This window comes from Oncorhynchus gorbuscha, linkage group LG03, assembly GCF_021184085.1.
Source record: "Oncorhynchus gorbuscha isolate QuinsamMale2020 ecotype Even-year linkage group LG03, OgorEven_v1.0, whole genome shotgun sequence".
NCBI classification, from domain to species: Eukaryota; Metazoa; Chordata; class Actinopteri; order Salmoniformes; family Salmonidae; genus Oncorhynchus; species Oncorhynchus gorbuscha.
In genome coordinates, this window is record NC_060175.1 from 41,528,316 (window position 1) to 41,543,499 (window position 15,184).

General features: G+C 42.2%; 1 protein-coding gene across 2 annotated transcripts in view; it reads left to right on the forward strand.

Annotated features, from left to right (window-relative positions):
* The window catches only part of LOC124031382 (immunoglobulin superfamily member 21-like), a 283,359-nt gene extending 268,378 nt beyond the window's left edge, over nt 1-14,981 (forward strand). The window contains exons 7-10 of one of the 2 annotated variants that reach the window (XM_046342539.1): nt 3,581-3,687; nt 6,760-6,952; nt 13,130-13,168; nt 14,457-14,981. In XM_046342539.1, coding sequence (XP_046198495.1) covers nt 3,581-3,687; nt 6,760-6,952; nt 13,130-13,168; nt 14,457-14,539 — 422 coding nt within the window. In that variant the 3' untranslated portion in view covers nt 14,540-14,981. The remainder of the gene's footprint in view (nt 1-3,580; nt 3,688-6,759; nt 6,953-13,129; nt 13,169-14,456) is intronic. The other variant, XM_046342541.1, reaches the window with a different exon arrangement.
* Nucleotides 14,982-15,184: the final 203 nt, after the last annotated feature.

The window sequence follows — 15,184 nt, forward strand, 5'->3', positions numbered from 1 at the left end:
CCAGACAATGCTGCAGGTTCTCTGTCTATTTCTGAGTTATCGACAGTCATCCAAATCTGTAGAGTCAGAAGCTAGGCCTGCTGATGTTTGGCTGAATCACAAAGCACACCTGATGCAGAGAGCGCTGTTGTTTACTAAGAGCACTGTGTGTCCACTGACCCATCTCACAATGCTAACAGTTCCAGGCTGACCAGTGAGGAGGTTGGGTTGCTGGTCAACATCTTGGGAGAGTAGGGCTTATTTCCCTGTGAGGCCAATGCCCTCCCAGGTGCCGCAGTATGTTAGTCACATTGCATGCTGTTCTAATCAAAGGTGATGACGTTGGACGCCAACTGTCGTTGTTGGAGTGGGTCCCAGAAATTAGCCATCATCCTCTCAACGGTGCCAGCAAGCACTGTGACGTCATGACACCAGTACTGAAAATACCTTTCGGACGGGAAGTGGGAGGTGGGAAGCAGACAATGTAGCAATCACACTCCCCAGGTAACTGGACAAGTGACATCTTCATCATGGACTTGAGACCACTTATAGTGTAATACTGTAATGTTGATGTGTATGATGAGCTTGATTCAATGTCAAATCTTTAATTTAGGGCTGATAATTGATATGTCTACTTTAGGCCTAACTCTATGAAAGAGCTGGACTATAGTTTCCCCAGTTCTGTCCAGTTCTTTCAGATAATTGTTTTTCCACGTTTAGGTAGCCTGACTTAGATCCATTTCATTTCAACATAGTAACTGTAAGGAGTCGTTGTTGTCATTGAGGTATGTATTGACAAGCTTCTCTCTTGTCTTGCATCTATCTCACCACTCTGTGCTCTACGCGGTAACGCCACAATCTAATTCACATCTCTGGAAGATAGTAACAGAAGTAGAAGGAAGGAGATCATGTTATCTTAAAGGGTCACCTGACTTGATATACTGTACATTGAACAAAAATACAAATGTAACATGCAACCATTTCAATGATTTTACTGAGTTACAGTTCAAATAAGGAAAGCAGTCAATTGAAATAAATTAATTAGCCACTAATTTATGGATTTCTCATGACCGGGAATACAGATGTGCATCTGTTGGTCACAGATAACTTTTTTTAAAGTAGGGGTGTGGATCAGAAAGCCAGTCAGTATTTGGTGTGACGACCATGCTCATCTCCTTTGCATAGAGTTGATCAGGCTGTTGATTGTGGCCTGTGGAGTGTTGTCCCACTCCTCTTCAATGGCTGTGCGAAGTTGCTGTATATTGGCAGAAACCGGAACACACGTCGATCCAGAGCATCCCAAACATGCTCAATGGGTGAAATGTCTGAGTATGCAGGCCAGAACTGGGAAATGTTCAGCTTCCAGGAATTGTGCACAGATCCTTGCGCATTACCGTGCTGAAACATGAGGTGATGACTGCGGATGAATGGCACTACAATGAGTCTCTGGGGATTCAAATTGCCTTTGATAAAAATGCAATTGCGTCCGTTGTCTGTAGCTTATGCCTGCACATACCATAACCCAACTGCCACCATAGGGAACTCTGTTCACAATGTTGACTTCAGAAAACCACTCACACCACACAATGCCATACACGCTGTCTGCCATCGGCCCATTACAGTTGAAACTGGGATTCATCTGTGAAGAGCACTTCAGTGAGCATTTGCCCACTGAAGTCAGTTACAATGCCGAAATGCAGTCAGGTCATGACTATGTTGAGGACAACAAACAAGCAGATTCGTTTCCCTGAGACAGTTTCTGACAGTTTGTGCAGAAATTCTTTGGTTGTGTAAACGCACAGTTCCATCAGGTCTCAGACGATCCCGCAGGTGAAGAAGCCAGATGTGGAGGTCCTGGGCTGGCGTTGTTACACGTGGTGTGTTGTGAGGCCGGTTGTGAGGCCGGTTGGACGTACTGCCAAATTCTCTAAAATGACGTTGGAAGCGACTTATGGTAGAGAAATGAACATTAACATTTAATCCCTGCAGTCAGCATGCCAATTGCGCTCTCACTCAAAACGTGAGACATCTGTGGCATTGTGTTGTGTGACAAAACTGCACATTTTAGAGTGGCATTTTATTTTTCCCAGCACAAGGTATCTTGGCAAAGGAGAAATGTTCACAAACAGGGATGTAAATAAATTTGTGCCAAAAATGTAGAGAAATAAGCTTTTTGTTCGTTTTTCTGGGATCCTTTATTTCAGCTCATGAAACATGGGACCAACACTTTACATATTGCGTTTATATTTTTGTTCAGATATTTTCAAATGTGATGGAAGATCTCCTAATCCATTAGCCAGATACAGGATAAGAATCAGTGTCTGCCCAAGAAAAGGCATGCTTCATTAGTTCCAGCCGACGCTTTGTGACGTGATTTATGGGTGAAATTTAGGTCATTTATCTGTTTATTTATTTATTTTAGTTTCGCTCATCAATTGAAACAAGCACATTGTGATTTATATTGAGAAGAGTGAATTTGATTCATTGTAAGGTTCCTGAATAACTAGATGTTGGCGTGCATATCTGACCTATTTAGGATTCCCCTCGTCCAACCAAATCTCATTACTTCTATTTGGTTCATTGTCTAACATAAGGGATCAGAAAGCGTGCTATATGGTTATCTAGAGGGAAATTGTCAGTCAACTGAAGCGAAGCAGAACCAGTTTATGCAGGCCCAATTTAAGCCCCTACGACTACCACATCACCACAGAATTACAATTTGTCCTCCTGCTACAATGATGTATAGTACATCACTAAGGTTGCATAGTTTAATCTTAAATGGATGACACTCAATCTTAAAGCTGCAATATGTACATTTTTGGGAGACCTGATCAAATTCACATAGAAATGCGAGGTATAGATCTTACTGAAAGCGAATCTAAGAAGCGGTAGATATGTTCTATGTACGCTATTTCTATGCTTCCCGTTCTTAAGTTTTGTACTCCAGCTTCAAACAGCTGAAAATACAACATCTTTGGTTATTGAACAGATATTTCACAGCGGTTTAGATTGTACAATGAGTCTCTACAAGTGTTTCCCAAACTCAGTCCTGGAGACCCCAAGGGGTGCACATTTAGTTTTTTTCCCTAGCACTACACATCTGACTCAAATAATCAAAGCTTGATTATTTCTGCATATTGCACCTTTCAATCATATGCAAATCAGTCAATGTCTTCATTCAATCTCTGCTCCATACATAATCCATATAGGCCCCTCTGAAAGTGAACAATATGAAAGCTTCCCTGTCCCTTCTCCTGAAACTCCCATTGTTTCAATAGGAACCTAATGGATACCATCTGGGGGCTCCGTCTGTGCTAAGACAAGGGAATTAGTTCTCTCGCTGCCACCACACTCCAACTGGTGCGCTCCCATTCTCCTCCAGTAATGACTGTCTATCCAATTTAGTCCCCTCTCTCTCCAAGGGGGAGTACATCTGCAGTGGCCCTAGCTGTGGATGAAAGGACATGGAGGTCCTGAGGAAATTGTATTCGCCTCCATCTCCTCTTCTTCCCTCCAAACAAAATAGGTACCTCCTGTATTTACTTGACATGCCACTGGGTTGACACTTCTTTTCTCTTTTGTTTCTCTCTCTCTCTCCCAGCGGCTCCTAAGGGCCCCAAGCTTTTGATGACCCCCACCAGGGCAAAGGTAGGGGATACGGTGCGCATCACCGTGCAAGGATTCCAGGTAGGCGCCGGGGTTCCTGGGGTAAGTGCATGGGGGTTTATGAAACCGGAGGGCCATGTTCAGTTTGGGATAGGACGGGATAGGGAGATGTGCAGTTAAGCCTGTCGAGTTTTCTTATATAGTGGCCATTCTTACAGGGTGAGAGATATACCATACGTCTTCTCGGTCTAAGACTAGCATACTGTTTTTTGTTTGGAAAAAAAGTGCACTATTGGAAAAAGTGACTTGTTAGAATTATGGGGGAATTGTTTTATCTTTTCACATGTATTTTTCAATGTGGGGTTCTGACTATGCCTCAAGGCAATAAACTATTTCAATGAGAAATAAATAACCCATTCAAAATGTGTTTGTTTATGGATAGCTCCAATTCTCTGATGGTTTTTTATTTTCTTAAGTCTATCTCCTTAAGGCATGCATCTCAAGCTAGCTGTTAGAGAGAGGATTGCTCAGCAGAGCAGAGTTTGGGTTTGTACCTGCTAGAGCATTCCAGTCAGGAGATTGTCCTTGTGTAACTATCATCCTCTGCCCCCAAAAATGATATGTTTCCAGTAGTAGCTGATCCCCATCTCAGTGACAGGAATAGGGATGCCACGGTGTTGGCGCTGCCTGCTAGAGCCAACCAGGTGGAGAGTACAAGGCAAATTCTGATAGGCCATGCTAATGGACCAGCACACCAATCACCTTTGTTGCTTTTCATTCACTGCTTCATGAATTTCTGGGCATGATAGCGCTCTGTGTTTTTATAAAGTGTTTGTTTTTCATTGCTTTATTCTGGTTTGCCACTTTCAATCTAGTAATGGCACTTATTCGGTGCCTTGGGTTTAGTGTAGCAGTTTAGAGTCTGGGCAGATGTATACGACTATCTCCACCCATTAATGTCATATTATTTGAAGATCTCCTTTGAATAGTGTTAAGAATGGTCACTATAAACAGGCTTGACTGGGACATAGAGCCAATTGGGCCCTTCGGAAACAAACATCCGTGAATGGAGATTCATCCCAAAGAAAATCTCCCTTATCCTTCACTGGACCAAGGCTCTAGGGTTTCACTAGTAGATAAGATTTAGTGCTAAGACATATACCTCTCTTGTCTTCTCATTGTGTGATAAAAAAAAGATATCAGTATCCCCTACGGTTTATAATATCAGAATTATACATAATCACACAGGGTGGGCTTTTAGTTTTCTTTCCACTTGATATGCTTTGTCCCCACTCTGTATTAATCCATATGAAGATAAGAAAGGCCCTGGTGCTTTTATTGGAGCTGTCTTTTTCATTTAGGCTCTGTAATGCCGTTGGGGATATGTGATAGGACCTTTCATGTTTTTTATCTTGATAGAACCTTATGCCATGACTGCCCCTGATCAACAAACTACTTTCACTTCTGTCACCATGTGAATTCTTTGGTTTCAGAACTCCTATCAGGGCAGTCATTTTTAAAGGTTACACAAATCACACTAGCTTAGTCAGAATGATGACACACCAGCTCCTTAAAGGCATACATTCAGTTCATTAAAGCATTTCTACAGTATGGGTCACATAGTGACAAGAGTCAAGTCGTGGTATTTTCTTTAAGACCCTGTGCAGTCAAAAATGTGATTGATCTGTGTTTATATACATTTTCAATTGTGAACTGATAATAATGTCCTTGTAGTGTGCGAGCTGTTTGAAAAGACTACCTGAAATGTCAGCCTGTTTTGGTGGGATGGAGTTTTGGCCTGCCCGGTGACGTCACAAGGCGGCAAATTATTTAATAGACCAATAAGAAAGAGAATTTCAAACCTCTGCCTATAAAAGCTAGTTTTCAGTTTTCCACTCCCCACTCAGACCACTTTCAAACAGTCCTAGCTAAATTCTTGCTTGAGAAACTGCTCTTGCTAATAAGCTATTTTTTTATTGTTTTTGACCATTTTCATTAAAAATAATCACGGTAATATACTTGATTGTTACCCTGAAATGATTTGATATTGAGATAAAAATGGTTGCATTGGGCCTTTATTAAAAGGGCTGGGAGGTCACATTTCAAAATGGTAAAAGAATATCTAGTCAGATTATCAATAGTTTATCTCAATGGAATTTCATTCTGTTGCATCACACTTCAGGAATAGACATCTATCTTATTCTGGCCTTTCGCTCAAGATGTATGACAGCAACATTCTTGGCCCTCGGCCCTGCAGTATAAACTAGATGAAACGGGGTTCCCTAGCTGGATTCACAGAAACAGAAGAAACGCCTGTCCTTCTTTGACAATGTGTGAAGTGATCATAATTCCTGATGGTGTTTTGTTCCCTTTGAATAACATTTGAGCGCAACAACCCCTCGTTGCGCTTTACTACTAAACGTCCTCTCCTCCTCTACTGACATGTTCTCCAGCTGTTTTGATTTGAATAACATGTCTGTATCCAGCAGATGGCAGAAAAGACATCCAGAGGAGTACAGCAGAAAGGCTTCTTCCCTCAGAGGGAGAATTATATGACATTTTGAAAAAGGGAATATTTTGAAACTGGGAAATTTCTTGAGAGGCATGAGCATCTGAAAACATTTGCAAATGTAAATCAAATCATATTTTATTTGTCACATGCTTCGTAGGTGTAGACTAACAGTGAAATGCTTACTTAGGGGTCCTTTTCCCAACAATGCAGAGCAAAATATTAAAAAATAAAGATATATATATATTTTTAAATGGTAACAGAGAAATAAATACATAGTAAATAACGAATAACAATAAGGAGTCAAAATAACAAGGCTAAATACAGGGAGTACCAGTACTGAGTCGATGTGCAGGGGAAGGAGGTCATTGAGGTAGCTACTGTACAGTATGTACATATAGTAGTAGTAAGTGACTAGGCAACAGGATAGATAATAGGCAGCAGCAGCGTATGTGGTGATTTCAAAAGTGTGTTTGTGTGAGTGTGTGTGTGGCGTCAGTATGTAGTGTTGATTATTAATTCATACTGCTAACGTACCATTGCATTAGGGAATTGAGCTTGTATTATTCATGTAGCCTTTGCTCTTAATCTCTTGACTGGGACTTAAACTTTTTCCCCTCTTGTCCAACCCTCTCTCACACACACTTGTGGTGGTCTGTTAATAGAATGAGGTGTTCCCTGAGCCCCTCTTCACCTGGACCCGGGTCGGGGGCCGTCTGCTTGATGGGAGTGCTGAGCGGGATGGGAAGGAGCTGATTCTGGAGCGAGTGCCAGCCGAACTCAACGGCTCCATGTACCGCTGCACGGCCCAGAATCCTCTGGGCTCCACGGACACGCACACCCGCCTCATCGTCTTTGGTATGTGTCCAAACTCATTACCATATTCTGTCATCCTAGAGGGCATTGCAGAGAATCACAAATGTAGTACTTGTTCTTGTTCATGGTATGTTTTATTCCCACTAGTCAAAGGAATATCCTCATTCAAATTTCAAACACCATTAAAATTGTGTTTCAACTGTTAATATTATGCATCCACATACTCTGAAGTATTAAGCAATGCATTTATGTAAAAAATATATATTTATCTGCCCATTTTTAGATATGAATTATCAATGCGAACTAAATGCATGAGTAATAAGTGATTGTATCACTAAATGACTCAGCAATGCCTCTAGTACAAAGGCTGATTTATGCAAGTGAGTAATGCCCCTCATGTGGGTGAGTAGAAATCCAACAGCCATGGGAATCCCACAAGCAGCATGTAATGTACCCATTCTCTCCAACACTGACTACTAATAATCACATGAAAGGCCCATAATAGAATAAATGATCTTTGTTGTTGACAGTGTCATCTCTTTGTTCAACGACCCACCTTGAGCAAGCTAGATCAGTCTTTTCATGATGTGCTGCTATTTATCGCAGTGCCAAAGTCCTGAGTTTGCTTTAGTTGATGTGGGAGTTGGCTTGCTTCCTGACTCTATTACTGCTGTATGTCCTGCTGCCCTGGTGTGTTTGCCCTTGGGCCCTGTGGAATGACTGCTTCCTGCGTGAGAACTTGATCAGAGGCCTGTCAATCATAGCTGCTCTGTTTTAATCAAAACCGCTGCAATGAGGATGAAGGTCTTCTCCCCTGTATTATATATTATCTACTCTCGTGTTAGAGATAACTGCCATGCAAGAGTTGGAATTGATATATATATGGACATGTGTGTAGCTACCACAGGACAATCAGAGGGTAAATCAGCTCAGGTCCATTCAGCAGAGAAGGCCATTCCACACAGTAATCTGCCTGCACTGCCATTAAGAAATGATCTGTCCATCGTTTGATAAATCCGCACCCGGACATCCTCCAGTGAGCAATGTTTAAAAAATATGGTAGTGAAACTGTCTCTTTGGGAAGGTGTTACCTTTGGGAGCGTTTTTGTAGAAAGAACACTAATGCCTATTTAACACCCTGACGCTACATGCAGAATGTTGGCTGTCTGTGTGTCTATGTCTCTGTCCTCGTGTAGATGGCTTCCACTCATGTTTAGAGGAGCAGAATGGTGATTGAGTGACCTTGAAACCGTCCCCCGCGGCCTCGAAATGGGACACTTCCCACTGGGCCGAGATGTCAATTCAACATCTATTCCACATTCCTTCGGTGTAACGTCATTTAACAATGACATGGAAACAACGTTGATTCAACCAGTGTGTGCCTAGTGTGTTCTCTCTCCAGGGGCAGAGTGGATATTTGGAGCTCTGCTCTCTTGGCAAACTGTTCATTATACATCATCAGGTATAACAGAGTATAAGGATGGCATGCTATTGAGACTCTCCACTGGCAGAAAGCAGTTCTCATATCTTGATCATGAACATATCCACGTACCCTTGGTGATTACACTGAAGTGACTCATCAAATCAAATGTTATTTGTCACAAGCTTCGTAAACAACAGGTGTAGACTGACAGTGAAATACTTACTTATAGGCTTTTCCCAACCATGCAGAGAGAAAGAAAATTGATACATAATACAAAAAGATATAAATAACATGTAATAATAATAGTAATAATAAATACACAATGAGTATCGATAACATTGCTATATACATGGGGTTCCAGTATCGAGTTTGTGTGCAGGGGTATGATGTAATTGAGGAAGATATGTACATACAGTGTCTTCAGAAAGTATTCATACCACGTGACGTATTCCACATTTTGTTGTGTTACAGCCTGAATTCAAAATGGATTCAATATTTGTTTTTTCACCCATATACACAAAATACCTCATAATGACAAAGTCAAAACATGGTTTTAGATGTCTCATTTCCATAATTATACACACCCCTGAGTCCATACTTTGTAGAAGCATCTTTGGCAGCAATTACAGCTGTGAGTCTTCCTAGGTAAGTCTCTAAGAGCTTTCCAAACCTGTATTGTGCAACATTGACCAATTATTTTTTTTTCAAGTATTCAAGCTCTTTCAAATTGGTTGTTGTTCATTGCTAGACTATCATTGTCAGGTCGTGCCATAGATTTTCAAGTAGAGTTAAGTCAAAACTGTAACTCGGCCACTCAGGAACATTCACTGTCTTTTTGGTAAGCAACTCCAGTGTAGATTTGGCCTTGCGTTATTGCCCTGCTGAAAGGTGAATTAATTTGCCCGTGTCTATGCTTGAATGCTTGAATATATGGAGAGTGGTACTCAGTAATATGTTGTATTGGATTTGACACAAACATAACACTTTTGTATTCAGGACAAAAAGTTAATAGCTTTTTGCAGTATTTCTTTAGTGCCTTGTTGCAAACAGGATGCATGTTTTGGAATAGTTTTATACTGTACACGCTTACTTCTTTCACTTTGTCAAATATGGTAGTATTGTGCAGTAACTACAATGTTGTTGATCCATCCTCAGGTTTCTCCCATCAAATTAATAATATAATTAGTATTTAGTGCTTTTATCCAAAGTACAGTCATGTGTGCACAATTCTACGTTGGGTGGTCCCGATCCATCCTGGCAGGTTTCTCCAACTGAGCTACAGAAGGACCATTAAACTCTGTAACTGTTTTAAAGTCACCATGAGGCCTCGTGGTGAAATCCCTGAGGGGTCTCCTTCCTCTCCGGGCAACTGAGTTAGGAAGGATGCATGTATCTTTGTACTGACTGGGTGTATTGATACATCATCCGAAGTGTAATTAATAACTACACCATGCTCAAAGTGATATTCAGTGTCTGCTTTTTAAAATGTTCTCCAATAGGTGCCCTTCTTTGCGAGGCATTGGAAAACCTCCCCGGTCTCTGTGGTTGAATCTGTGCTTGATATTCATTGCTAGACAAAGGGACCTTTCAGATAATTGTTTGTGTGGGGTACAGAGATGAGGTAGTCATTAAAAAAATCATGTTAAACACTAGTATTGCACACAGAGTAAGTCCATACAACATATGTGACTTGTTAACTAACTATTTAGCAGTGATATGGCTTCGGGTAGAAGCTGTTCGGGGTCCTGTTGGTTCCAGACTTGCATCTGTACCCCTTGCTGTTCGGTAGCAGAGACCAAGTCTATGACTTGGGTGGCTGGAGTCTTTGACCATTCTTAAGGCCTTCCTCTGACACTGCCTGGTATAGAGGTCCTGGATGGCAGGGAGTTCGGCCCCGGTGATGTACTGAGCCATACGCACAATCCTCTGTTTGACCTTGCGGTCAGATGCCAAGCAGTTGCCATACCAAGCGGGGATACAGCCAATCAAGATGGTCCCAGATCTGAGTACCCACGCTAAACCATCTTGAGGGGGAAAATATGTTGTTGTGCCCTCTTCATGACTGTGTTGGTGTGTCTGGACATGACACATTATATATGTGACTGGTTTCAGGAAACTAGGCATATGTCACAAGTCACGACTTCCCAGGAGAGCCGTTTGAACGTACATTTTTATTTGTTTTAATCAAAATGTGTTTACAAGTTTATCAACTTTCAAAGCAGAATTACTTCCCCATTGTTCTTCGAACATGCAGTGTATGACATACCCTTTGGTAGATCTGAGTCTCTACTTTTTGACAATGTAAAAAAAACATTTCAAATTTTGCTACCTAAGACGGAATCCGGGTGGTGAGTCACATATGTGACCGACTGCCTCGATTCTGTCTTATGTAGAAACAATTGAAATAGTTTACAAATATCCTACATTACAGTATGTCTGCCATTTTGGAGTTGTAGTGCATGTGATGTTTCAAATTCAGCATCGTTCACACCCTCTTAAGCCTTAACGCTACAGAATAAAATGACATTGTAGATGTTTCTGTGCTTCCAACTTTGTGGCAACAGTTTTGGGAAGGCCCATTCCGGTTTCAGCATGATAATTCCACCGTGCACAAAGCGAGGTCCATATAGAAATGGTTTGTCAAGATCAGTGTGTAAGAACTTGACTGGCCTGCACAGAGCCCTGACCTCAACTCCATCGACCACCTTCGGGATTAATTGAAATGCTGACTGTGAGCTAGGCCTAATCACCCAACATCAGTGCCCAACCTCACTAATGCTCTTGTAGCTGTTTGGAAACAAGTTCTCGACCCGCTGCACTACAGCCCCGTCAATGTAAATGGGGGTGTGCTCGTCCCCCCGTTTCCTGTAGTCCATGATCAGCTCCTTTGTCTTGCTGATGTTGAGGGAGAGGTTGTTGTCCTGGCACCACACTGCCAGGTCTCTGACCTCCTTCCTATAGGCCGTTACATCTTTCCAGTGATCAGACCTACCACCATTGTGTCGCCAGCAAACTTAATAATGGTGTTGAAGTTTGCACCTCAATGCAGACGTGGGTGAACAGGGAATACAGGAGGGGACTAAGCACACACCCCTGAGGGGCCCTCATGTTGGTGGGTGTGTTGTTGCATACCCTCACCACTTGGCCCCTCTGGAAGTCCAGGATCCAGTTGCAGAGGGAGGTGTTCAGTCCCAGGTTTCTTAGCTTAGTGATGAACTTGGAGAGCACTATGGTGTTGAACACTGAGCTGTAGTCAATGAACAGCATTCTCACATTAGTCCCCTCCATGTGGGAGAGGGCTGTGTGGAGTGCAGTAGATATTTCATAATCTGTGGATCTGTTGGGGCAGTATGTGAATTGGAGTGGGTCCAGGGTGTCTGGGATGATGATGTTTACGTGAGGTATGACCAGCGTTTCAAAGCATTTCATAATTACAGATGTGAGTGCTCAGGGGCGATAGTCACTTAGACAGGTTACCTTGGAGTTCTTGGGCACAGGGACTATGGTGTTCTGCTTGAAACATGTAGGTATTGCGGACTAGGTCAGGGAGAGGTTGAACATTTCAGTGAAGACACTTGCCAGCTTGTAACGTCGTTCGTCTGTTGTTTGAGGAGAGTCAGACCGAAATGCAGCGTGTAGGTTACTCATGACTTTTAATGAAGATAATAGCGGTACATGAAATAACTGAAAATGCCAAAACAACAAACAAGTGAAACTAATTACAGCCTATCTGGTGACTAACACAGAGACAGGTACAATCACCCACGAAATACAACACGCACTCAGGCTACCTAAATACGGTTCCCAATCTGAGACAACGAGAATCAGCTGACTCCAATTGGGAATCGCCTCAGGCAGCCAAGCCTAACTAGACACACCCCTAATAATACACAATCCCAATTAATACAAACCCCAATACGAAACACAACATATAAACCCATGTCACACCCTGGCCTACCCAAACATATAACAAAAACACAAGATACAATGACCAAGGCGTGACACAGCTAATCCGTCTGGTGCTGCAGCCTTGTAAATGTTAACCTGTTTAAAGGTCTTACTCAGCAGTGAAGAGGCTGGCTGTCACAAACACACTGATTTATCTCTGTCTTTGTGGACTGAGTAGGGAAATCGCATGTGGATGCTAATAGATCAGCAGTTTCTTTTCTGCTATTGCCCTCTTGCCCCACCTAACTGCTGCTCTAACTTACCAGAGAGCCCAATGTCCACAGCTCCATGAATACAGGATCACCAGTGGGATGTCATTTAACATGAGCTTAAGGAACGTAGAGTTCAGCTTCATTAGATCCCTTACCCATGTCAGCTCACTATTTTCTCATCATCACTTCACTTCTTTTCCCTCTCTCTCTCTGTCTCTCTGTCTCTCTGTCTCTCTCTCTCTCTCTCTCTGTCTCTCTGTCTCTCTGTCTCTCTCTGTCTGTCTGTCTGTCTGTCTGTCTGTCTGTCTGTCTGTCTGTCTGTCTGTCTGTCTGTCTGTCTGTCTGTCTGTCTGTCTGTCTGTCTGTCTGTCTGTCTGTCTGTCTGTCTGTCTGTCTGTCTGTCTGTCTGTCTTCAAAGGGCATTATTGGCATGGGAAACATATATTTACATTGCCAAAGCAGTGAAATAGATAATAAACAAAAGTAAAATAAACAATGAAAAATGAACAGTAAACATTACACTCTCAAAGTGTTTAGTGTAATAGTAACATATTATGGCTGTACAGTGTTAAAACAATATCTCTCTCTCTCTTTCTGTTTACCCTCTCTCTATTTTCCCTTCATCTCTATCAACAGAAAATCCTGCCATGATGAAAAACACTCAGAATCCGAACAGTAAGTATGGCACCCATGAAGACCACTCACAAAGAAAGTTTATTTTGTAGTCTTTTAAAGAGCATTTCACCTTTCTGTTTGTTTGAATGTTGTTTTTCTCACACATTTTTGAAGATGTATTTGAATACATTTGAGATGACAAGCATGCAATCTGTATCCAAAATGGGACAGTAACAAATGACTAGCTACTAGCTACTTCTTGGTTAGGGTTTGATGGACAGACACACTGACGACAGGTGAACACTGTCTGTCATTCTATCGTCAACAGAAATCTCTCCCCCTATGTTCAGATACAATACTCCTTCAGTCACCATCCACTTGTATACATTTGTGAGAACTGTGAGATTAGGGTTGTTTCATACACACTGTGGGGCCTCATTTGCAGCACCTCCAATTATCATATGTTAAGATGAGGCATTGTCAAAAAAAGCGCAGAGGGATATGATAGTTCTCTTTCTCAGTCTCTCTCTCTGCTGCTTTGCTTGCCATATCTTACGGATGTAAATTTTAATATGCAAATGATCCGGCAGGAGCTGGTTTGCCACAGCAAGGACAGAATCAGGTCAGTGAGGAAGGTACTGATCGCGGAGCGAGGCGCAGATATGCCTCGCATGCAAGTCAAATCGGTGTAGAACATGGCCCCGAGAGGTCGCACACGTGTCTGATCGCTCAGTGGCTGATCTGCCAACTCCTCCCTCTGTGTGTGTGGGAAGTCCACCCTATCTGTCAGTCAGCACAGAGGCCACAGCAGAGAACAGCAACAAACCACATACCTTTTAAGGGCCACCATCCATCTCTGTCAGAGTTTCAACCCTCTCGCTGTCCTAACAAATGTTTTAGAATATTGATGATAATGGAAATTAACTGAGGTATAGAGACGCATGGGAAGTGGGGCAGTGGGCCGTAGTAGTTGTTTATTGCAATCCTACTTAAACAAGCGGAATGCGTAGGGCTATTACAATTGTAGTTCTAGAAGGAATATCATGTTTAGCATCATTAACATCAGTGGAGAATGTGGTTAAGTTGACATAAAAGCAAAGAGCCAGGATTCCCAAATTGCCCTTGATTTGAAAGGCTTTACCGAGACACAATATCTGACCAGATCTGCTCTGGCAGTACATGATTTGGTTGCATTCATTTTCATTACATAGAAAGGAAATTATGACCTGACCAAGAAGTAACTGACCAATCAGTGTTTTTATTGAGATTAAAGTCTGTTTTGTCTAGTGACTGGCAATTATAAATAGTGATTGTATCTGACTCTTCTCTCTTTTTCTGGCCCTTGCAGATGGAGCCCCTCGTGTGGATGTAGTAGGACTAATATGGATGGTGCTGTCCCTGGCCCTCACAGTGACTGTGGAACTGACGTGAACCCTCCCAGCCAACACACACTCTGTATACACACACAATTCACACACAACACACAGTAGACCCACAGAGACACACACACAAACAATCCCAAGCCTTTCCAACACACATACACACACCACATACACATACCACCCAAAAAACCACCACACCACAAACAGACACACATACAACCACACCACACAGTCCTGCAAGCCTTTTCCAGTCATCCAACCTGCCCTCCATGCATCAGTCTTTCAGGAGCCAGTGCCACCACCCGATGGGCCTCTACTCTGTTTTTGAAATGAAATAATAACAAAGATTATAATATAAAGAAAACAACTTCCTGAACATGAGAATAACCACCTCCAGTATACCCCTTCCCCCGACCACACCTTCTTTTTGTTTCTTGTCACACCTCTGCCTGTTGATCAATAAAATTAGTTGTTAAAAAAGGAAAATAAAAAGCATTTGGGTTTGTTTTGATATGTTCAAATGTTGCAAGTGTGAAGAGAGACACTGAGCCGACGAGTGTGGGAGGGCCAACCAGTTGTCCCATTCACTGGGCTGTGTTGTACCCAGTCTTTAAGCTACACATGAACAACTGGGAACAAATGTGAACGCTCAATGAGCACATTCTTTTTTTATCACGATTACAGGTATTTCTTT